The sequence below is a fragment of the Mastigoproctus giganteus genome, chromosome 6, assembly GCF_048544385.1.
Source record: "Mastigoproctus giganteus isolate SK-2022 chromosome 6, ASM4854438v1, whole genome shotgun sequence".
In the NCBI taxonomy this organism is placed as follows: Eukaryota; Metazoa; Arthropoda; class Arachnida; order Uropygi; family Thelyphonidae; genus Mastigoproctus; species Mastigoproctus giganteus.
Window position 1 is genome coordinate 169290450 of NC_143580.1, and position 25504 is coordinate 169315953.

Sequence of the window (25504 nt, forward strand, 5' to 3'; positions counted from 1 at the left end):
CCTGATATATCTCCATAAATATAATTAATAAATATAGAAAACAACAATGGGACCAACACTGAACCCTGGGGGACTCCACCAATAACGTCAGTCCACGAAGGGTAGTGCCCATTGATAACCGCTCTCTGCCTTCTTCCACTTAACCATCCATTTATCTATAGCAGTAACTTGCCCTTATTGCCACACTGCTCCAGTTTATACAGGAATCTTTTATGCGCAACAGTATCAAAAGCTTTCCTAAAATCCAAATATATGATATCAAAATTATTTTTATCATCCAGTTCCCTCGTTACTGTATTGTTGTCGTTGTTATTATTTGGTTTTTAGGAGCATTAGCAACTAAGGCCATATTACTCCGGGGATATGCAGTAGTCATTCCCTGACCTTTCCGCATCTTCTGTATTTGGTGGTCACGGGCTCGAACCCCGGTCTAATCAAGAAACGTGTGCTACGCACTGCTGCTCTTGCCCACTTGGCTACATTACTGCATTATAATATTCAATCAGATTGGTCCGAACAAGATCTGCCCTCAACAAAACCGTGCTCTGACTGCAATATAATTGCATTCCTGTCTAGATGGTCATGCATTACTTCTTTACCCGTGACGCCGTTATTTTGCCTAGAACAGAAGTTAAGCTCACAGGTCTGAAATTGGTCTTCTCACCTTTTGATCCCACCCTTTGTGAATTGGGGATATATTCGCACATCTCCAGCCCATGTGCACCTCCCTGAATCCAAAGATGCTCTCAAAATTATGGCTAACGGTTTGATTCCCTCCTTTGCTTCCTCCCTTAATATAATTGGACTGAGGTTTTTTCCACCCGGTGTGGTTAGGAAGGCGATTACACTTATTTTTCCTGAGACCCTGTGCTACGCACGAGGTCTCAGGAAAAAGTGATTCTGTTTTAATGAAAGTTGGTGACAATATTACCGTGGATTATGGAAACAAATCATCGAATGATCAAAAAATTACAGTACTTTTTAGATATAAATGAAAAATGTTTACATTGTTCAAAATTAATATAGATCATCTTGTTCCCACGTGAATGAAATTCAAGGGCTGACTCTGGCGTGGATTTGGTCGAAGAGGTGTCTTCTTACGAAATGCTGTCGAGGCCAGTTCCACTTGAGCTCACAGCTGAAGAATCGAATTTGAGGTTTGGTACCTTCCAGTTATATCCAAAATATTTGATTGGAGGACAATTTCGGTTATCTTGCAAGACATTTGAGGAATTCATGTCGAATATCCAATTTGACAATATTTGTTGCATGTGGGTGGTCATTATTCTGTTTGAATGTTGCATTATCCATAATCGCCAAAGCTGGATGACCAATGACGTTTGAAATGTGAAACTGGGCTGTTATAATGCCCTCCCTAAATACTATAGTTTATTTCACATTAAACCATTGTCTCTTTATACGATCTGCTCTCTCTCAAAGTCCAATTTATTTCTACAATAATTTCAACTCTAGAATTTGTTCGTGAAAAACGTTATATCTCTTATAAAACTGAACAAATTCCTGGAAATTGAATCATTTATTCCAATAATTTCGTTTGAGATCCATTCACTCTTTCGTGGTTCGGGTTTTCGTTTCATTTAGTGTATTCTACCAACGACTAGTAAAGTGTCATCTAATAATTATGTACAGCCCAATTTGTTATACAACAAAATTTTATTAAAAACGAATGCAGAGTTTAATTTAAACTGTTCCGAAATGTGTTGGAAGTGTCCACGTTGCTCGCATAACATAAATTCACTACTTTTTTTTCTGCTTGACACAAATATAAAGATAGCCATCAATTACGAATGCAGTTCTCAATGTACGGATATTTATTATTGGATGATTCCTTGCAAGGTAATATCCTAAACCCAGCACGAGTTCTTCACAAGGAAATTTCCATATTACGCACTGCACAAGTAAATTCTGTCCCGCTACTCCAACGCTACAGTGAAACTGCATTTTCCCATCTGTCTAAAAATATTTCGCTCTCTATCCAGTGACATCGTGTACTTTGTTGCCATAGCTACCATGTTACACTCGTTAACTATTTGTCGCGTGATGAATGGATAATCCTGAAGATTTTTTAAAGGGCATTGCATTGTTTCTAGTTTTCTTCTGTTTACAGACGTAATAGCTTTATGAAACCAGACCCCGAATCCATAGCTGATAATGAGCACAAAGACAGTTCCATAGTAAAGAGAGAGGACATGCTTTGTGCGAAGCAGACGATCACATCCCCCTATCACCAACAGAACTTCAGCTCAGAGCAGACGATCATACCACATACAGACAAATCAGCATTTCCACAAATACCTTGTGCTCGTTTCTACGCCTTTCTGTAATATTTTTGCTTTCTGCGCAGATAAACCGACGCACAGCTTTCTCGAAGCCAAATTCCATAGGGAACTGTCGTGGACTTTGTAGAGAAGTCTTAGAGAAGAAAATCCGTTTGTCTCAGTTCCTTTCTGTAGGAACATCACAAATACCTTTGCCTCAGTGATCCGTGCGCGCAACCTTTGTCTCAGAAGTACCGTGTTTTCAGTTTTGTTCATCCGAATGAAAACCAAGCGATCTACAACTGGAGGAAAAGAAGAAAATATAAACGAAATTTAATTGCTTAAAACAGTAAAATTTTTTAAATGACGAAGCAATCTCAAGACCACGTCATTTATATTGTTATTTTTGCCCTAACTTTTAAAATGGCGAGAAATTTTCTTAATTACAGCGAAAATTCAAACAAAACTTCGCAATTATTTGATTTTGCTAAAATCAAATAATTCACAAACGAGCCAGGGAAGGAAGAGTAAAAATCTCCAAATGTTCTGCAAGCCATATTTTCATATAACCAGCTTTTGTTATGGTGTTCATTTAAAGTTCCACTATGGTTGGTAGCAACAGGAATGCTGACGAATATACTGCGCCCAACAACGTCCGGATAGTTCACCATCGCCAGGACCCAACAGAGCAGTCTACAGGCTGTTCTGTTGGACCCTGAAAACGGCGTGGTGGTGTGGCATCTTGAACCATGATGCCATACCACCACAATATGCACTGAGCCTATTTCATCAGATGGTGTTTACCAGAATGCAAAAGGAAACCTTATTGGTTGGTCTAACAAACCTATTTACAAATTATCGACTGTCCACTGGAAAACACAAGTCGTTGTGTTTATATGAAAGTCGTTAATATGAAATATTCATATGAGTACTTGTTGATCTATTTGAACTTGACATATATACACTATTGTTGCTAAAGTCTTATCAAGACAAGTTGAGATAACACTTCTCTAAATTTGTAAGATTAGGTACGCATAATTAATTGATAACAAAAATAAATATTGTTTGATAGGCAACATAATAAAACATTTCTGTGTAACTCGAATCTTGCAGAAATGTGTGTTCAAATTCTACTCGATAAGACAGGAAACTCAGCATCAGGAAGTGATCACGAAGTTCTACGGTGGATGATGAAGAGAGAGGCAGCAGAAGTAAAAGGCAAAGGAATGGGTTTTAATTTCAGAAAAGGAAATTACGATGCCTTAAGGTACTACATGGCCTCTATTAACTGGGTAGATATCGCGTAGAGAATGAATACAATTGAACTGTGGTATGCTTTTAAAACATTAATCAGAGACGCCTTGAACGCGTATTTACCATTAAAAAATACTCCACGAGAAGGGTTCCAAGTTGCATGAATAGTGAAGTTGCCACATTACTTGAGCAGAAAAAGGTGGCATGGAAAGGTTACAGAGCAATAAAAAGTACTGAAGCCTTTAACAGCTACAAGGTGATGTGTAATAGAGCCACAGAAAAGGTTCCACAGGCAAAGGCAGTTTATGAGAAATCACTAGCAAACAGATCAAAGAGGGGGGATAAAGAATTCTTCACATATATAAATGCCAAGAAGAGTAGGACAAACCAGATCGGACCTTTACGTAAGGGAAAGGGGATAGTAATAAATACACCAGCTTCCGTTGCAGATGAACTCAACAGTTATTTTGCATCGATATTTACAAATGAAAAACCTTTTGTGGCAATGGGAAATTGTGGGAGCGAAGTCGAAAAATATGTAATTAATGATATTGAAATTTCGCAAGATTATTTAATGAAAAACGTTCGAGCCTACAGACCAGTAAGGCTCCTGGAGTTGATGGAATATACCCTATAATCTTAAGGGAGGCAGCAAGCGAGTGCATTGAACCATTGGAGCTAATTTTGCGAGCATAACTAGAGTCTGGGGAGATTCCCTTGGATTGGAAAAGTGCCAATGTATCTCCCATACATAAGGGTGGCTCTAAAAGTGAAGTTGTAAATTATCGACCTGTCAGTCTGACTTCAGTAGTAGGGAAAATCATGGAGGCAATGATCAAGGGTGGAATTCAGGATCATTTGGATCGAATCGAAATTCTCAAGGATACTCAGCATGGTTTTGTAAAGGGAAGGGAAAATCATGTTTAACAAATCTGGTTCGCTATTTTGAAAGGGTCACTCACGAGCTGGATTTAGGGAATAATTTCGACATTGTTTATTTAGATTTCAGCAAAGCTTTTGACTCAGTCCCACATGAGCGGTTGCTTTATAAGCTGGAACAGGTTGGAATCACTGGGAAAATCCTTAGATGGATAGCAGGATGGCTTCAGGGCAGAAGGCAGAGTGTTGTGATAAATGGCTATTCCTCAGATTGGGTTGATGTAAGAAGTGGGGTTCCCCAAGGATCAGTATTAGGACCACTGTTGTTTTTAATTTTCATAAACGACATTGATGAAGGGATAGAGGGCGTGATGTCTAAATTTGCAGATGATGTTAAAATTGGTAGAGTAGTTAATGATCACTGTCAAGCTGAGCTTCTTCAGAGAGACCTAGATAGACTTCAGGAATGGTCAGAAAAATGGCAGCTGTGCTTTAATACAAAGTGTAAGGTATTACACCTGGGAAACAGTAATCCCAAAAAAAACTTATTCACTTGGTGGAGTTCAACTAAACCCAGTACTGGAGGAAAGGGACTTGGGGGTTATGACACGGTCAGACATGAAATTCTCTGAGCATTGTAAACAGGTTGCGAGGAAGGCCCATGGTGTCCTATCGATGATCTATCGAACTTTTTGCAAGAGGTAGGGACATGATAATCCCATTATATAAGACTTTTGTTAGACCACACTTGGAATACTGTGTTCAAGTATGGAGACCGCGCCTAAAGAAAGACATCGTCTTGAAAAGGTGCAAAGCCGGGTAACTCGATCGGCAAAAGGGCATCCTTATGAAGAAAGACTTCGAATATGTGGGTTGCAGAGTTTGGAAACTAAACCTTAGAGGAGATTTGATTGAGGTGTTCCAGGCTCTGAGAGGCATCAGTAAAATGAATGACGACGTAATTTTCAAGATTATAAATGATGCTAGAACTAGGGGACATAAATTCAAGTTACGGGGGAAAATGTTTAGATTGGACTGCAGGAAGTTTTATTTTAGCCAGCGAGTTCTAAATTACTGGAATAAGTTGCCTACATGGGTGGTAGAGGCTGACAGTTTGGGGAAATTCAAAGGTCATCTGGATAGTACCTTGGGTACTATCCAGATGACCTTTGAATTTCCCCAAAAATTTGTTTTTTTTTTTTTGCTGGCGCAGCATAAGCCATAGGCTTTCTTGCACCTTGAGGCCATTACTAATACTAATGACATACAGAATTCGGATTTTCGTGTTGTGAATGAGTTTCGTGTTCATTAGCTACAACTTCTTCATAATACTTCATCCATTTGTTTGCAATAGGAGAAGCTCAGAGACACCAAAATAAACGCTTAAGGATGCATGAATTAGGAACATCAGATGAAGTGAGGTTGTTGTGATGTTAAGGAAAATACAGGAGCAAAAGTGTAATATATAAAATAGGCACAATAACAGACCACAATGCAAACTGTCACAATTAGATAATCCACGATGGCGCCATGGCAGTAATGAATGAATTCCTACAGGACCTTAACCTGTCAGCAGTGCTGACATTCAATGGATTTTGTTCACGAGATGTATATTTACATTGGAATCACTCTCGGATGAAGGAGGCAAACAACCTGCTTAGAACTAAGACATAGACCGATAAATTTTTCTCTCCCATTTTGTTTTGACAGGCTTTGAAATGATTGGATTTGAAACACAGGATGATCTAATGTAAACAGATTAAAGATTCATATCTTTATGACACAACTAATCCCAAGATGGATTGCACGTTCGCTGTGATCTCAGAAGTTATTCGAACAAGTGATGCTATTTTAAGTAACCCAGGTGTTGAAGAAACTGTTGTAAAGTTAGAGAAAAACGTTAGAATTTTTAAAGTGTATAAACTCAATGTCGGGGGGGGTAGAATTATCGCGCGATTTGTGTTGTGGGGTTTTAGGCGCATCAAGTTAGGTCATATTGCGCCGTATATAATGTCTGCAAATTGCGTGTGTTGCGTGGTGAATTTGCTGTTTGCTGGAGGGGAAAAATGACTTTACAGGAAGAAACATCACACTACCCTCGCCTGAGACCGACTAACTTACCAGAGTTTAAAAAAGGCCCATACAAATTCCTGGCGTCATTGATGGGATTCGAACTCAGATCTTTTCCACCCTGTGGAGCAGACAGCGATTAATACACACCCATGGGATGGAATATAACTCAAGGAGTAATAAAAAGTGTTCATACAGAAATATGAAGATTTTTGCTGTCTTGACAATAGGTTAACCGTGGTTATGATAAAAAGAAGTTTATATTTCATTCACCGTAATATTCGGTATTTATCTGATATTTCATCAATATTATTTGGTATTTGGTATTTCATCAAATAATATCTGGTTTTATTTCATGTTTATTTAGTATTCCAACTACGGCATTTGCCTGCCCCTTCGAATGGAACTTCACTGCATACATTCTAAGTGATGCAGTGAAGGTTCAAATACCGGCTGTTCTTTTGTAAACATGTTACCATCTGGAGAATCTGTTGCGAGCAAGAGGTGTTTTCTCTTCTCTCAGCAACACTCGGTAATTTTCAGCCAACAAGCCCAACAGGTTACGAGAACAGATCGAAACAGCACTGACACAGAAATAAAGCCGTATAACTGGCGGACTGTCCAATGCATTCCATGGCTGCTAGTAACCAAGGCAACCACTACAGCCAGTGGAATGAGAAAAGCGTAAGTTGTTAATACGACAAGGTTTCTCTCTCTCTCTCTCTCTCTCTCTCTCTCTCTCTCTCTCTCTCTCTCTCTCTGGATGATACAGTTTTGCGTCTTTCGAGGTACTTATTGGCTCTTATTTTTAATGATTCATCAATAACGTGAGCTTCACTCACTAGCATCTTGGGAACAATACAGCTACACGTTTCTTCACACGAAATTGATATAAGGGCCAAGATATTATTTCAGCCTGTTGAAATGATTCAGTCTTAACGTGTAGCGATTATAGTCGCCACTCTCAACCACCAGGTGTAAAAAGCACGGGTTCAATCCCATCAATGAGGCAAGAATCTTTTCGGTTTTTTTTTCACACCAGTCGGTTTCTAGCGAAGATGGATGGTAACTCTCCGGTGGTGCTAACATGACAGATTTGTTGTTGTTGTTGCTGCGGTTGTTGGTGATTCCCTTTTCGCGGACTGAACGTCTCATACGATACTAATGTCAAAAGGTTACGATTCACCAATTAATACCTAAATCCATATAACAGTACTTAAAGAATATGAAGTGAGCTTATCATGTGAAACATTATGACTTTGATAGAAAATGATGGTAAAGTAAAAAAAAAGAAAGAAAAAGAGTATGGGAGGAGTTAACCAACGAAAAGGTAAAACACTTTCCAGGTGCAACAGCCTCTCTCTCTCTCTCTCTCTCTCTCTCTCTCTCTCTCTCTCTCTCTCTCTCTCTCTCTCTCTCTCTCTCTCTCTCTCTGCGATCATTTATTTCCCACCAATTCGCTATTTGGACAAACGATGTAGTTTTTTTCGTGGTTCAAAACTCGAAAATAAGCAGAAACTGATGGAATGGAGTGGAGAAATGTTCTCATCAAGCATTTGTTTTGTGCGGTACCTCAAAATCCTTGGAGTCACGAAATGGAGGCTAAATCTGTTGTGTCCATGTTTACTCGTAAAATAAAATTCGATTCTCTGGAATGGGGTTCATCTAAACGAGTTCTTCTTGTAACTATGTTGATGATCCATCCAGAAAATTACTGCAGTCTACAGAAACATCGAGAGCCATATAAGAAGGTAAAAACTACTATCTGGAAGAATTCTGACAAACAAATAACCGATGAGATGATCCGAAAGAGAACAAAACAGCGTCTTAATATTTTTATTTATGTTCTTTCCTGCAAATTTTTGACAGTCGAAGCAATTTTATTGCAAACGAAACAACTTATTCTGCAATTCAAATAATAAATGTCGAGAAGAGCAATGAGGATAATTGGTGTACCAATTAGAGTACACGAATTAAAAATAATATCTCAGATACATCATGAACGAGTTTACACCGATTAGCTGAAAGCACTTTTGCATCTCTCTAACTCTATTAAGAATGTGTTGGTTTTAAAGAAAAATTAGAGCGATGTAAATGCTGCATTGTGCACGAGAGACAATTACTGCCTTCAGTTTTTCCAGTAGAACAGATGCTCCCTTTCAGAGTGCGTGTTCATTACTGTTCTGACGGAATAATAACGGGCGTGACATCATTTCCGGGATCTAATGCTGTTCATTCATTGGTTGGGGGTATCCGGCGTCATATATAGCCAGAATTCGGAACGTTATGCTCCAAAGAGAAAGAATAATATATGCAGAAATAAAATGGTTAAAATAAACGCAAATGAAGCTTTTAACGGCAAAAATTAAATTAGAGAAAGTTACGTTATGGAATAAACAAAATCAAGAATAGAGGAACACAAAAGATAGGAAATAAAAGTTGAAAAACTTAAAGTTGCGCAACAAAAGAATATAAGGAAAGCAAAAACGCAGGAAATAATTTGCGAAAAGAAAATTATACAAAACAATACTTCATAAGCAAATGGCTCACCTTTTCAATAGACGTTTCAGACTCACCCTTGGAAACTTTCACCAACTACCATAGCAACAGAGTTATACCAGTCGCCCAAAAGTCCAATTCAAAACCTCCAGCGTATTTCATGGCCATTACCATAATGTCCTCCTTTCTAAAATGCCTAGCAAAATGCATTTTCCTGGTCCCAATGGAGAACGTTAGCACTGGGACTGCGAAAGTGTTTATGGTCGAGATCATGTTCTCGCTACTCAGCTTTGATTTCAGCAGGCATCTCAGCCTCTGATGGTATTTCTCAGTCAAGCGGGCCGTGATCTTAGCAGTAGCATTAGCAGAGGCATATGTTGCGAGAAAGTAAGCTTATATAGCATCAGCCAAAAATCCCTTCCCATTTTACCCATCCATTCACTCCAAATGTTTGTCTAGTTCAGTCTTGGATTTATTTAAGCTGTCAACTTCCACAACGACAGCTGGAAGTTTGTTCCAGCAATCAAACCAACCGCTGGCGACTAAAGTCAAATTTCTGCACATCTATTCTTCAATGCCTTTCCTCAATTTGAATTTATGCCCTCTCAGGTGATTAGTCTGAGCAAGAGGAAGAATCCCATCACTATTAAACATGCTCAAACCATTCAAGTATTTATACACCTCAATCAAATCACGTAGAAGGTGCCTACTCTCCAGACACTGCAATTTGCAGAACTCAAGCCTTTCTTCGTAAGAGCACCCCTTTGTTCCCCTCACCAATTTCGTTGCCCTTCTCGGTACTCGTTCCATAGCTCTACATCTTTCTAAAAATGAGACCTCCAGACCCCATGAGCTACTCTTGCAGCCTGTCTGCACTGCTCAGGAAACTTCATATCTGACTGTACAATTATTCCCAGGTCTTTTTTATTCTCCACTATCCTGAGTGTAGTACCGCCCAGTTGGTATGTCATTCTGGAGTTACTGATATCCATCTTGTGTTCTAATTAGTGAGTCTGCATCATCCCCAGATATTTGTAGGTCTCTCCCTTTGTCATGGCGTCATGACGTCAAATTCTTTACCGGTGTTCAGCTGGTTGTTTCGTCCCTCTGGATGTCTTTGATGCAATACATGGGTCTTGCATTTTTCTAGGCAAATTGCATCCTGATGTCAGTGTTAAGCTCTTCGACGATCCGGAACAGATATTGGAGTTGATTCTCAGTTGGACAGCGAGTTCAGTGCTAGACAGAACCATAGTGGGTTTAAGGCATCTCCCTGGACGAGTCCTCTTCCGATGAGAATCGGTCTAGTCGTGATGTTCTCGACATTGATAATGGTCCTCCACGGTTGCTTCAAGGAAGTGCGTCAGTGACGGGCTAATTTTGTAGATCTTCACTGTCTCTATCAGCCAGTTATGGGGCACGGAGTCGAAGACTTGTGGTAGTGGATGTAGTTCGTGTACAGGTAGCGGTGCTTCTTGTAGACTTGCTCTATAACTGCAGCGTCAATTGTCAATTGCTTCTTGTCTCCTTTGTTCATCTGCTTACATCCCTTCTGCTGCTCGGCCATGATGTTCTGTCTCTCCAATTAGTCTGATATCTTCTTAGTTATGCAGCGTGTGAGGATCTTGTACATTCTTGGGAGACAGATGATTAATCTGTACTTTGCCGGGTTTGTAGTTTCTTTGTTCTTGGCCTTAAGGTAGGTGATTCCTTGAGCCAGAGACTCTGGGATTTCGTCGGGGTGCCTTATTATCTGGGTTCACTGCTCCGTCAAATGCCTATATTTGTGCAGCTGAACTTGTTGTACCAATAGTTGTGGATGTTATGTGTTCCTGGGATTCGCTAGTTCTGGGACTTCCTGATCGACCGTTATACTCTTTCCTCCCGAATCTTCCATTCTGTCATCTCTTGTACATCCTTGGTTTTCTTCCGTTTTAGGCCTATCCAGGGAACACAGCCGTTGTGACTAACTCAGCTCCTTCACACGTTGCCCAACCCCTCGAGTACCTTCGGGCGGGGGGTCCGTTGCCTTCCTTCCTCTCTTGTCTGATTTTCCCGTAGAAGGCCGCTCTAGTTTTCATTAAATATATTGTTGTCTGTTTTTCTCTGGGCACTCTCCTTGTAACGGAGAAGTCTCTTGCTGAGTTCCAGGAGCTTCTGCTTGATGGTGTCAAAGTATCGTTTAATCTTCTGATTATAGGTCTAGTGTGTGTGTTGTGGATATTGTGTTTCTTGAGAATGGTCTTCACTTTTCTGACCAGCTTCTTATTTCTGTTACCCCATTGGTACTGGGTTAGTTGGCCTATCATAACTCATCTCTCCTGCCGTAGCCTTCAAATTATTTTGTTTTCCCAGTCTGGTGGCTCCTTGTTTACTCGTAAAATGCAGGAGACTGAAGACAGTGGAGCCTGTCTCCGACTTTTCGAACCGACCCACTCTGCCTAAAGCCTGAAGGCAAGTAACTTTATCCTGCGCCACACTCGATGCAGTATGTTCAATATTTCTACTTCTCATCTTCATCCAGCTATGGAGGTGGACTTGTTTAGTTTTGGCTTTTGCATCCAGTGGTGGGTGGTATTTATTTTGAACGATACCAGATGGTGTCGTCTCTACTTAAATCGTCACTTCAACCTTGGAGTAGGTGAGTAGGGCCGATGAAGCGACTTTCGCGTCTCGGTTTTTTTTCTTTTCTGTAGCGATTTTTTTCCTGAGTCGGGTTTCGAACTGGAGTGCTGGTCCGGCATTGTAACCACTGAGTTAATCGCGCCTATTATTATTATTATTATTATTATTATTATTATATGAAGTAGGAGTCTCCTCTTAGAGTGATGTAAGGGGGTTCTCAAAAAATAAAGTGCTTAATATACTTCCACACCTGCGTTAAATGCTATAGTTTCATTTGGTTCAGGCATAGCTCCAATCATATCTCCTGTTGGCAAATGAGTGGTTTAATCACCCATAGAAATGTGTCTACATCGTATAGAAACTGCACAACACTGATGCTGTGGGGTCGAGCACTACGCTGTTGGAATGAATAGGTTAAGCAACTGTTATAGGAATGGTACAAGGACGGGTCTAAGAACATCTTTAACCTAAAGACGGCCTGGGAAATTATTCTGAACAAAAACCGGTGTAGAACGGCTCTCATAACAGATTCCGCCCACCGTCAATGATGCCTGGAGTTCGATTTCTGTCTTCGTTCAATACAGACAAGGGAAGCTGTTTACCAGGGAGTGATCACAGCCGGATCTTTCTGTTATCCGTCCCTAAATTATTCCCTATTCATCTGCGCCCTTGTATAAGACGAGATGTGTGGTAATTTACGTTTGAATTAACATCACTTCTAATGCCTCTCAGAGACCGTAGTCGAGTTAACAAACCTCCTCATGTCTTAATTTGCTTCGGCGCAAACTCAAAGCAACCCAACCGAATCCTTCTCAGGGAAGCAAATCTCTCAACAAGCTGACAAGTTATCCTGTCCCCAGATTCTGGTGCTTCTCGAGGTACTTTTGAATCTAGATGGCGGTTGTAGATGTCTAAAATTTTCCGATTCTCCTGGAGTCCCGCAAAACATAAACAGCAATCTTCCAGGTGAACCATCAAACCCCACGAAGCCTGACTAAGTTACCCAGTTAAAATCCAATTGGACAGAGTATGCGTTGCTCGTACATATGATCTGTACACTTTAAAAAGGAATTTCCAACACTGCATCACCAACATTCGTCTTTTTTTGTATGTAATAATATTCACTCAGAAATACTCATGGACCTCCAATAGACAGTGCATTTCTTTTTATTATCAAAGTGTTGGGGCCTACATTTGTTTTTATTTGTACACTGTACCATAAGATGTCTCTCTTTATTTCAATATTTCCATATTTATCTAAACTTACGATTAAAATCAAACACCGTCTATCACCCACCAGAATTGGATGGAAGCTCCGAGCTCCTTGGCCCCTTTTTCTGCAAAAAACACGCGCGTTCCATTGTATCTTAAGACACAAGATGCAGCCCCCAACCAGATGACTGTAGAAGCAGACCAAGAAAAAGTTTAGACCTCACTTAAAAGGGCAATTTAATTTTAGAAGTTGCCCAATCGTAATGAACTCTTACTGTCTATACTTACTCCTACTAGATCTACTTCTTAATTAACTGCCATAATCGCGACCAGCACGCTCTCTATTCATCTAATTAAGTGCAAAGTAATTTAGCCATCATTCACTCCCAAATACCTACACCGCGCGACAAACACTAATGAGCGCTGTGGCTAATACACCCAATCTTATTTTCAGATCGCCAAACGTGGCCACGTTATCGCTGTAAAACACGCGATAGATGAACCGCTGCTTGACTCGTTCTACCAACACAAGTGGGTTCTCGTAGTGGACATTTCGGGCTTAATGATTGCCCGCAGACTTCGCAAAATCCTAATGACCCACGATGATTAGCGGCCAATGCAAGTTAATCGCTTTCTGCATCTTATTCCACCCAACCGAAGCCTCTTAATTAATTAACAGATTAAACCGCAGCGTTCGAACGCTCCTTTTATGCGTTTCGAATGTGCTTTGCGATTTTAAGAAAACATAAATAAAAAAGATGTTTCTTTTTCCACGGACTGCTTATTGGGGCTTGTCCACGGGCTGCTCAATTGACAATTATTCTTCGTAATCCGAAGAACAATCGTCAATTGCAGAATTCATTTTAAACACTTTCCACACTTTCCAGGAGGTTTCGGATATTTTTGGTCCTCAGATGCAGCCTACGTCTCTTAAAAATGATCCTTATATTTACGATGTTTTTCTTTTTATGTATTTTGCATCAATTTTGACCTCTGGTAAAAAACAGTCTCAATTCATGTTTTGGATATTTTATGCTATGCTGAAAAAATATATTGCAGCGAGTCTTTCCGAGAGCTAGATGGAATTTAAATGTGCTCAAAGGGATTCTTTTTTTTTAATTATCACATTATCTGTAATTGGGAAGTTCGAAACTCTGTTCTAGAACTCTCATTACTATTTGGTCCCGAAGGATTATTCATCTACTAATAGAGAAAAGCATTATTAGTTGACATGGAGTTGACATAGGGTTGATGGGTTTTCTGATAACTAGATAGACGCTTTTTAAAAAGAGCAATAACGTTTTTTTAACAAAACTTTAATTAAGACAGGGGCTTGTCTTTGTCTTAATTAGCTCGTGCCAAACCTAAGACCAACGAAAAGATAAATATTTTAGAGAGACGTTTCTTTGAATCCTACTCTAAATTTGGAAACATCGTTTGAAATTCTTAGAAATTTGATTTGAATTAATTACGAATATTCATTCCTGTCGAAAGGAATTCTTTTTTTTAATTTACCTTTCGGTTCAAAACTAAATTAGGTCTTACATCGCACCAGACCAGAGCAGTAAAATTAGATTAAAATGCTCTACCGATTAAAATCGCAGCACATTAGAATTGGACAAAATCTGGAGTCTGAACCAGTCACATCCTGAAGACCTACGTATAACATGGATTAAAAGTCAGGAGACAACTTCAAATATATTTCGTTTCGCACATGAATCCATGCTTTACTTTTTAACGAATTATTCACCTCATTAATTAAAATACATCTTGAGAAACGCTTTGCATTTAGAGGTTAATTAAGTGCAACGAATGAGAATTCCTCAAATTAAACGGTGGAGGAATTAATTAGAAAGGAATAAATTTTGAACTGTGCGAAATAACAGGGCATGAGATGAAGAAATTATTCGAACGATGGTTATGTCTTTGTAAATCAGGTCAACTCTCGTAACGAAAGCAGCGAAGACAGAAGCAGTCAGACAGAAACATCTTAGGTCTAAATACAAGCGCACTTTACGGAAATCGAAGTTCCTTGGAGTACAGCGGATGAGGATGGGGGGGTGGAAACAAGACTATTTGCTCACCACACACACATACATACAAACTCACCGACTTGGTAACATCCGGGTCTTTCCCACGAAGAGCTGGAAGTCGGCAACCCCTTATATAACACCGCCAGAAGAACCCACAGGAGGTGTATGCCCGTGTACATGGTTGTCAGGGCGACGTAGTTCGTGGCAGATGCACGATGAATGCTGCTAGTTCTCCGTCTACCTGGAAGAAGAACGAGATTCTCTTTAGATAGTTGCAAGTGGTTCAAACAATGTTTGGAATACACCAAATGTTTTGCGTGTGTCTCGAGTCTTAAAATGTGTTTTACTGTTAACTTCCCTAAATTGCATTTCAAGAAGAAATAGGTTTTGCATTTGTGTTGATGTAAATCAGTATACCAAAAAATATCAACTTCATTTTTCACAGCGTGTAATTCGGTATTTTTATCACAATTTTCAGGTAGTGTTTCAGGTATACTTGTCATTGTCAGGTATCATTGTCAACTGCTGTGTAAGATGGTTAGGGAAACCACTACAAGGAAACAAACGGTGTCGAGAAACTTCCTGGAGGCCAAGATATAAGCATACAGGATATTAATACGCAATCAGATATGAATATATTAATCTAAATGGAGTACAACTCCACTCAAAGTAGTTGATACGCGTCGAAGTTGAGTTGAACTTTCCACTTCTGCAGAAATGAGTATTTCCAAACAAATTATTTGCAGCAGAATTTCAGAAACAGGTCAATTAGCAGGATCTGCATTCTGTCTCGTTTCTTTTAATCCTAAAGTAAAAGGCCGGTTTGAAATGGGACCAGTCACATCTGAATCGAGATTACAACAGATGGAGTCACTTGGCCTTCACGGATGAATCAAAATCTCATTACTTCATTTCGTATAAAGTATTTAATATCCAGTTATCACGTACAGGTATAAGCAATCAGCATTACATGCGGCTTTTTTAAAAACCACTGAGTGTTTATGTTTATACACTAGGGAATACGTATAAGAAATTCTTTGTTGAATGACCTCACTGTCTATCTCCTTCCGCAAGTTGATGGTCCAAAAAAAGTGCCGATGACCTTTGACAGGAGCCTTAATCCATCACCAGATATACTGGAATGTGGTCGTTTTCAAATTGGTGTTAGAAATCACGAAATGTATGGTACTCGTTCACGTGAAAGTGAAGAGCTAGGATAAATTCACAAAGGATGATGATAATCCCTTGGAAAATAGGGAGCAGAACAGCGAAAGGCAACCACTGACAAGATTTGGCTCAGGTTCCTTGGAAAAAAAGGAAACTGCAGATGTCATTAATGTAGTAATGAGAAGAATTTCGAGATTGTGATATTATTCATTAAAAACTATCATCCAAAAGCCTGGGACACTTAGAAATTCATTTAATCAGTGCCGGAGTAACAGGCAATTACAAAGAGATAAAAAAGAAACGTAGGAGATGAGAAAATCTTATCAGGTAAACCAAAAATTGGTGAGAAGTCATACAAAGATATTGAGAGGAGGATGCTGCTGCCAATGACAGAGAAATTACCATGGCTTCGTTTAGGTATGGCCCAGAAAACAGATCATGAAATATAAAACAGAAGGAAATTCGTAAGTTCTCTTCCAAGCCAAAAGGAGCACGCGTGACTCAACTCTAAAGAGTCATTATTGAAAAATAGCCTTAATGGATAGTTTATTAGCTATCATCGATTGGAAAATATTTATTTCTAATGTTTTACAATTATAACATAATTTTTATAATCATTGGTTTAAAACTCGTGCTGAAAATTTAACGTTTTCAATTCTTTCCCTTGGTCCCCAATTCTTTCTCTTGGACCGAAAAATATCTTTATAAAGAACAAAATAAATTATTGTAAAATAATTCTGTTTAATCTTTCTCAGTGGTCATAAAAACCAACTGGACAGTTGCTATATTTTATGGCGATAGAAGATTCTCTAAATAATTAACAGAAATGAATGAATGAATGTTGAAGTGAATTTATCGTAATGGAAATTTAAATACAAACGTGTTTCTTGTTAATATCTGCTTAATGCAGAAACAGTTTCAGAAATCAGTTCTCATAATAACAAAAACAATAATAATTGATTGATTCACATCAACAACAAAATCAAAATGCATTAAATAAATTCTATTATTCTGCCAATAAAATTAATTTAAATCAAACGTAATTAAATATTTAAATCAAAACAGGATTAGAAGATCTATTTTTATATTTCGATATAATAATAATTTTATTGTTTTAAATACATTTCAAGTTGTGTTTCATTTATGTTAGGGTGGTGGTGGTTTTAAGCCTATTGATTTAAATAATTACATTTTTCTCTGCTCGTTAACAAGAAAGTGATTAATTTTGATCAAATTACGCCAAACTTAACTTCATTTCATGCGCATAAAATAAACAATAATTACTGCTCTTTTAAACAACCGTATTGGCAGTTCTAGCCACGAATGATTTTAATTAGTTTGTTTAATAAATAATTTTAACAATAATTGCCACGTGGGGGTATCTTCGCAACGTACAATTGTGGTAAAACTATAGTTCTTTGGTCACACTAGGCCTAATTAGAAAAAGAAAAATTAATATGGCGTCGTCTAAACATGGAGGAGTCGCTTCTCATTTTGATATACACAATATTGAGCTTATGATAGAGACTAATAGATCGTGTGTTGGGGATTGTTTAAAATTAACGATATTTTGGCATTACTTCCAGCCGTTTAACGCCGATCGCTTGCTGGTGAGCGGTACAAAGCCACGAAACAAATCCAAACTCATAATTCCGGTCGCCATTTGGTGTTACCGAAGCCGCGTAGAGGGCCGGGCAAGTTCGGAGCTAAGCCTAGTGCCCCTGTCTTCTTGACAGATCGCAGTGATTCGCACATCTCGTTCTGAATGCCTGTTTCGGGCATTCTGAGACACTCAACTACCGTCTGGACGGAGGAGTTCCTCCGTGGCCATTCCCACAAGATACATGCTCGCGCACGCACACACACAGACGCACATCAATTGAAGCATTCGCGACAGAAACAAACGTCACTCCCCATCCCATCATAAGGCTTCACCGCCGCACTAAATCTTCCGGCAGAACTTTAAGAAACGGAACGACAGAAGAGGGAGGAAAAGAGAAAGAAAATATCGGAATGACATCACTCACATACCTTTCGTTGTATCGCAATGGAAGAATCGCGCAATACCTCTTCGCTGGCGTGCAGTTCACCGATGCTATACACATTGAAGAGCATACCGCAAGCAACTGTTATACTTCGCCGCCTCCCACGTGCAGTGGCGCCTCATCGCCGCGCGCTACTCCCACCTGACGGACAGAGAGTTGTGGCACATGTCCGGAATGAAATTTTATTTTTCTCTTCGTTTCCTCGTTTGCAGTGTGCGAAGTCATCCCGGGGCAGTCGACTAATGTGCGGACGGAACCGACAAACGGTGCTCGGTGTCGATACGAGAAGAAATGTTCGCGAAGTCGTTTTCTGACGCATTTGTTTTTTTTTATACGACAACGAGGCGATTGAAGTATTTTAAAAATCCTCCGCCAGTCGATTTTTGATCGCTGTTTCTTCTCGCCGCAAATGACCTTTTATCCCTCCAAGACGGAATCCACTGAGCTGCAAATCGAGACGAATATTAAGAAGGCCACCCTCTTTTAGCTGCAGATGCATATCCCAATGAAACTCCTGTCTCGCTGTCTCGGTAAAGTGCAAACAGAAGACCTTCGCCCCTCTCTCTCTCTCTCTCTCTCCTAAATCAGATACGTATTGAAACTCAGGCAGTAAAAACATGATTGGAGAAAACTGAATAGTAACAGACCACGAGTATGCATTTCTAAATGAAAATAGCTGGTGGTTGTTGGGTTTTAAGGGCATCAGCAACTAAGGCCACGTTACTCCGTGTATATTGTCTGCAAATTTCGTGTTCTCAGGTCGATTTTCTGTTTGATGAATGAAAAACCCGAGTTTCGGGGAGAAAAAACCATGCTACCCACGTCTGAGACCGACTAACTCTGAATTTTTATGGGTCTTTTTCATCCTGTGAAAAAGACCCATAAAAATTCCTTACGTCATCCACAGGAAAATGAAAATGGAGGATTATTAACATTAAATAACTTTATAATATTAACTATTTTAAAACATTTAATTAAAACTAATATTTCAGCTTAAATTGGACCAATTCTTCAAGATAATTCTTATCCGTCCACGTACTTGCATTCCATACGGCTCTCTTCTTGAATTCCACTTCGATATCCAACCCTCCCTTCCTCCCTCCCACCCACTCACCCCAAATCTTGTGTAGATTAGACGCGCTTCAATTTTGGTAACGTCAAAATATTTTGGAGTACGGAGAAGTCCTACTCTTCACAGCGGACAAGTTCATTAATTAAAACCCTCTTCGCATTTCAATTATTTATTGACCTCAGAAACCGCGGGCGGCTTATCTTTGTAATTATCTCTAGAAATCCACGAAGTTTGTTTTAATCTCTAGATGGACTTTCTTGCAAAGAAAGTTAATCAAACCCAGTTGTTACCAGCATCGGAAATCCTGTTTGACTTTCAATGTAGAACCAGGAATCCTATTTTGAGTCCCCACCAAGATGAGTACGCTAACTAACTAAAACACTGAGGCTCCCACACACTACGTGATGGGAGAATGTAATTAAGCTTCTCCAATATTTTTTTGTACAATTTATTCGCCGTGTTTCTTCGGTTAATCTACATAACTAACTACACTTTGAAAGCGAGCGAAACATCATGACCTAAGACTGATGTAAAGCTGGTTGTTGCATCAAGGATGAAGATCTCGCGACAGACTCTTAATCACACACTTCCTTGGAGTCGAAGAAATAAATGAGCAGTCTCAGTCAAGATCCATGGGCTACCCACACGCGATGACATTTTCTGCAGTTCTCAAAGAAAAACACGAAGTGGTAAATTGAATTCAAAGCACTCGACGAATCTCTTAGTTCTCTGGACGAGTGACTTTTAACATTTAATCGGGTTCCAGATAATATTTCCTTTAAATTACAGACGTGTTTTTCTAATATTCAGTCGGAACACGTTTGAGGAGTTCTTTGGCCACGTATTGATACAAACGTTTCAAGTGAAGCCAACGGGAATTAGGAAATAAGAAATTGTTAATAATACATTACACCGCAGATGTCTCTGAAGTCAGGCATAAAGAAATTGCTGTTATCTCGATGGATATATGGATTTTAAAGAAAAAAACTTTAAATATGGTAAATACAAACGAAAAAACATCATTTACTTCTACTCCATTTTTCTTGTAAATTGGAAAATTTGATCAAGACACAATAAGGAAGTTTGTGACACAATCAATCTTCCTTATGTATCTTGATGCGCCTAAAATCCTTAGAATTTTTGGCTCGATTTCCTGTTTATGAAATACAATTACTGTAAAACACGCAAATGGATTTTTCGACTGAATAAGATCATGGTAATTGAGAAATGGGTCATCAAATCGCAACAGGCCAGCCTTTGAAATATCTAACCATCGCTAGTGTAAACAAATTTAAAACCGGTTGGCTCCAGGTGGTCCGCGAACACGTAACTCTAGAAATGCCCTTCTGAAACGTTCTAAAAGTACATTCAGAGATTCGTTTTTAATATTAATGACTTCCAGCAGCAGCAGAAGCAGCAGCGATGCCTTCAGGTGTGCAAGAATGGCACGAAACGTATACAAAAGTCGTTTGGTACAGTCTGAAATACGTTGCACGTTTCCCCTTAAGAAAAGAGGCTTCGTTATTGTGGTTAACAAGATAACCCCTTTTTTCTGGGGGTTTCTTTCCCTGGCAGACGCTAATTGGATGGCCCCGAAGCACTAATACCGCACGTGCGGAAGATAAGTACTGTATATCAAAGTATTTTTATATTCGTACCGACCTATATTTATACCAGTGTTATGCTGCACGGAATTGTGGGTAATACTCATACGTATCGATCCGTAGTATCATTAGAGCGATAATACGACGGTTTAACCTTCTATCTGATCGAGATAAGTTATTTTTGTAGCGGCCGAACTGGAGATCCCTTTCAAGTACCGTGCGTACAATTCAACTTTAACTTTTATTCTTTATTGTTATGTCATTGTGGCCTGCAGATCTTTGAATTGAGCTTATTTGCTCTTTTCTTAAAATAGTTGACAAATACAGCACTCTCAAAAAGAATGACAAAGACCAATAGCCTAATTAGCCATTTGTTGAATAGTATGATTGCAACAATACAATTATTTGTCATATGACTGCAACAATACAATTATTTGTCATATGACTGCAACAATACAATTATTTGTCAACAATTTCTTTTTTCGTGTCACATTTTCGTTACATTCCATTGTTAGGTTCAGCTATAGATGTTTTAACATCAAAAACCAAGGGGAGTACCTTCGTCCGAGTAACCTAAATGCGAAAAAATCCCCTTAAAGTTCCACCTGCCTCGACCCGGAATCGAAATTAGACCCTTGCTACAAGAGCGAGAAGAACATTGATGGTAATTGTGAAGTCTGAGCTACACTGCGTGAAAATTTGGCCTCAAGAACACATTGATAGATGACTGTTGTGCAGTGGATAAAACGAATTCGCAGTTCGTTTAAGATCGCTGTAGTTACTAATCGACTCTGCTCCACACACACACACACACACACACACACACAATCAGAAACCAGATCGAAATGACAAGTGCATTATGCGTGTGTTATCTATCGTCTGCTGCACGGCAGTACCATTCATTTCTGCCGTGAAGAACAACCGACCAGTATGTTGATGCTTACGTACAATTAGTTAACGATTCCCTTAATTAGATTGGGCTAAACTAGAGCGTTCCTGGAAGGTATTGGCGGTAACAGTTCGAATGATTATTCCATGAATTGCTTTTGGCATCTGCGATTGTTTAAACTGCTCAGTTCACAGGAAATGTAGAACAGAGCAAGCAGACGATTTCACTTGCTGCAGCCGAAACTATGCACCAATTAACTTTTACGCAGATATTAAAAAAACGAATGTTGCCAAAGTAATTTTGATATTTCGTACACGAAATATAGTATGAGCGTCCTTTAAAAGACCAAAGATGGTTCCGAATACATTTGGAACTTTCAAAAATAAAAATATGGTTTTATTTATTTTGAATAAAGTATTTCAATATTTATTTATTATATTAATCAATGAATAATCTCTTCTGTCATACTCCTAAAATACTTTCGGATGGCATAGAGACCATAATGGAACTAGTGGGTGCTTCATAATACATGCGGGGAGGACTTATTTAAAGTTTAAACGAACTGGTCTGGTTATGAAAATATAAGGTCATGTTAACTTGTCGCGAGATAAGACAAATTGTTCTTGTGTCTGCAATTCTGTCTAGACACGACAGGGGGGGGATTTCAGTACGAAGGCCTTATGGATTAAGTCTTAAATCTAGGCTTGATGGACTCTGCAAGGCTTATGGTGGTGGTGGTGGGGGCCCTACTCAGTATGGTCGACCTTAGTTGGTAGAGGCAAATTTATTTTTAAAGACCGTATTCGTTTAAACAAAGGAGGTGCAAGAGTTTTTGTTAATGTCATTTAAGATACATTAAGGGTTCGGAGAAACTTCCAGTTCGGGGATTAGAAAAGTCGATCAACAATTGACTTACAAAATTACACTTGCATCCTTTCTGAGAACACTTATGCAACTATTGATTAACCTAAACACTGAAAAGAAAACTGTAACAGATGCAAAATTCACCAGGAATCCAAGGGCATTGGAAAAAAACACTTAAGTGTTAGGGGTGTATCAGGGTTATCAAAAGCAAAGTAAAAAAAAAATAAACTAATTTGCATACACGCCAATGGTGGAGTATTGTAAACAAATGAAATTAATGTGAGCTTTGCTAATGTAATTGGGCTTACTGAAAAATGGTGCCACTCAGAGGCTCAATATAAAGAATTTCATTTCGGTGAACATTAAGGAGAGAGGGACAGAGGGGTATAGGAGTGATTTTTTTGATCAAAAATTTGCCTCAAACTGGCAAGAACGTTCTCAGAGTCCGATCAAGGAAATGCAGATGTTGAGTCAAAGCGATAGTTGGGGTATATTATAGGCAAACAAACTCAGAGGGGTACGACAAAGATTTCTTTTTGGCAGATCGAATGGCCTAGTAAGTATGATTGTTGTTCCATTATGGAGGACTTAACCTTTTAGACTGGAGTACGTGGACCGGAAATACACTATATGGTAACAGTTTTTGAACAAACCGGATGATTATTACTTATCCTATCATATCTGAGAGAAGGGGAATCTTATATCCTACACCTGGTTCTCGCAAAGGAACCTTATTGTATAAAAATTTGATAGTGAAGAAACCAATAGTAGGTGGTGACCACAATACTATGAAATAAATTATATCTAAAGAAACCTATGTGGTTAAAATATTAGGGCCATCCGATCACCTCATTTACTTATGCATATTATGTCCATACATGGCCATACATCAGGCAGACAAAGAGAACACACATTACTTGTGTTCTCTTTGTCTGCCTGATGTATTGGGCAAAACTATTGAGTTTCCGGGAGCAAAATCCTTACTGTCCTCGCCTGAGACCGACTAACTCGCCCACGCAGTAAATAATCACCGAGTGAATAAAATCAATAAAATTTCCTCGCTCTAATGACAAGATTCGAACCCGAGCCTTATCTACCCAGTGTGGGGAGGGCGGTGATCATATCCACGCGCTTCCTACGCGGACTGGTTAAAAGTAAAGGTGAGAACTATAATTTCAAGATGGGGACTACAATGGAATGAGACATTTCTTCGGCTAGATTAGCTGGAGTGGCTACAGTATGCTGCCATACTAATATTCTATGGAAAATATTCAAGGGATTTATCCTACAGGTCACAAACAGATTCGTACTAGTAGTGAAGTTTAAGTCAAGGAGAGGTTGAGTTTAACTGAGCAAAAGAAATACGGGAACAGTTGCAGATAATAACGTGATTTCGATAAGAGAATAGTAATGAAACCACTGATGGGGTAAGACGAACAAAAGCTGATTAAAAGAAAGCTCTAGAAAAGAGAGCTAAGAACGGAGAGAACTAAGAGTTCTTCCCATAGGTGAATACAAAAAATAAGAGAATAAATCAAATAATTTGTTGCAATGCGAGGTCAATAGAAAACCCATGAGAAATGGCAGATGTGTTAAACAGTCACCTAGCAACGATATTTACAATCGAAAACAAACTCGAAACTCTGGGGAATGTTAAGGAGTCAGATTTCTGTTAATTACGTGATATAATGATCTTAGAGAATCCTTAAAAAAGCTCAAGGTTTAAGGAGGAAAAAGGCTCAGAGTAGGGCAATATATATTCAGTTGCTATTAAAAAGATTGCATGTGAGCATCATTAGAGTTTGTGATTAAAGATGAGATTCAGGATCCTCTCAATAAGCATCATATCTTGGATAGATCCCAGCATGAATTTGTTAAGGGGAGATCGTGACTGACCAATCTGGTAAATAACTATGATGTAATCATTAAGCAATTGGATGCAGGTAATTTGACATTCTAGACTTGAGAAAGATTTTGATACTGTTCCTCATGGAAGGCAGATATATAAACTGAAAGAAGTTGGAGTCACTGGTAGTATCCTACACTATATTGAAGACTAACTAAAAGACAGGCGACAAAGGACTGTCAGTGTGCCTTTGAGGGTGGACTAGTATAACAAGTCGAGTCCCTGAGGAATCGATGGTTGGATCTCCTACTATTTCTAATTTTCATAAATAATAATGAAGAGGATATCCAAGGGAAGCTGTCAGTGTTTGCTGATTATTTGGGGTTGGAAAGGGTGGTTAAAAATTTGAGCCAGGTCATGATATGTCAAATGGACTTGGATCAGTTGCATATGTGATCCGACAAATGACTGCTGAAGTTTAATGCTTCTAAATGTAAGGTTATGCATTTGGAGAAAAAAAAGACTTCAAGTCACGTATAGACTAGGAAGCGAGGAGCTAAAAGTGGTTCAAGACGAAACAGCCTTAAGTGTTGTGATTCAATCTGACATGAAATTTTCTATGCAGTGCGAACAGCCAGTTAGGAAAGCACATGGTGCCCTGTCTATGATTTACAGAATCCTCGGCTAGTAGAGAGAACAAAGTCAATGTCCCCTCTGTACAAGACGATGAATATCGTATTCAGGTCTAGAGAATGGCGATCACATTGGTGAAGAGTGCAAATCTATGAAGAAATCAAACTGATCAATTCCCAGATGGGAACTGAACATTTTTGAATATTCAAGTCATCTTCTCCATGCACATCGCCTTTTATTTTCATTTTATCATCTCTTGAGTCCTTTTGACCTCCAATTTGATACTTCATTATCAAATTAGAAAGAATTCTTGATATAAGGATTACTAGAAAACAGTTGCGCTAATTTTTAATCGATACATATTACAAGCTCATGCGATAAAGGTAATAATCAACAATAACCAAGAAAGACATATAGCCCTATTAAACCCACAACGAAATTATGCAAATTGACGGAACAGTTTACTCCTTTTAGTTCTGTTTTCTCATGTTGAGATCAAAATAGTTATCTACCATCCTTCTGAAATTAACTGT

At 38.9% G+C, this 25504-nt stretch overlaps 1 protein-coding gene across 1 annotated transcript in view; it reads right to left on the reverse strand.

Annotated features, from left to right (window-relative positions):
- The window catches only part of LOC150084740 (thyrostimulin alpha-2 subunit-like), a 33992-nt gene extending 15793 nt beyond the window's left edge, over nt 1–18199 (reverse strand). Inside the window, exons 1-2 of the mRNA XM_090375477.1 lie at nt 18050–18199; nt 14928–15092 (exon numbers count right to left, since the gene is read on the reverse strand). Coding sequence (XP_090231603.1) covers nt 14928–15030 — 103 coding nt within the window. The 5' untranslated portion in view covers nt 15031–15092; nt 18050–18199. The remainder of the gene's footprint in view (nt 1–14927; nt 15093–18049) is intronic.
- Nucleotides 18200–25504: the final 7305 nt, after the last annotated feature.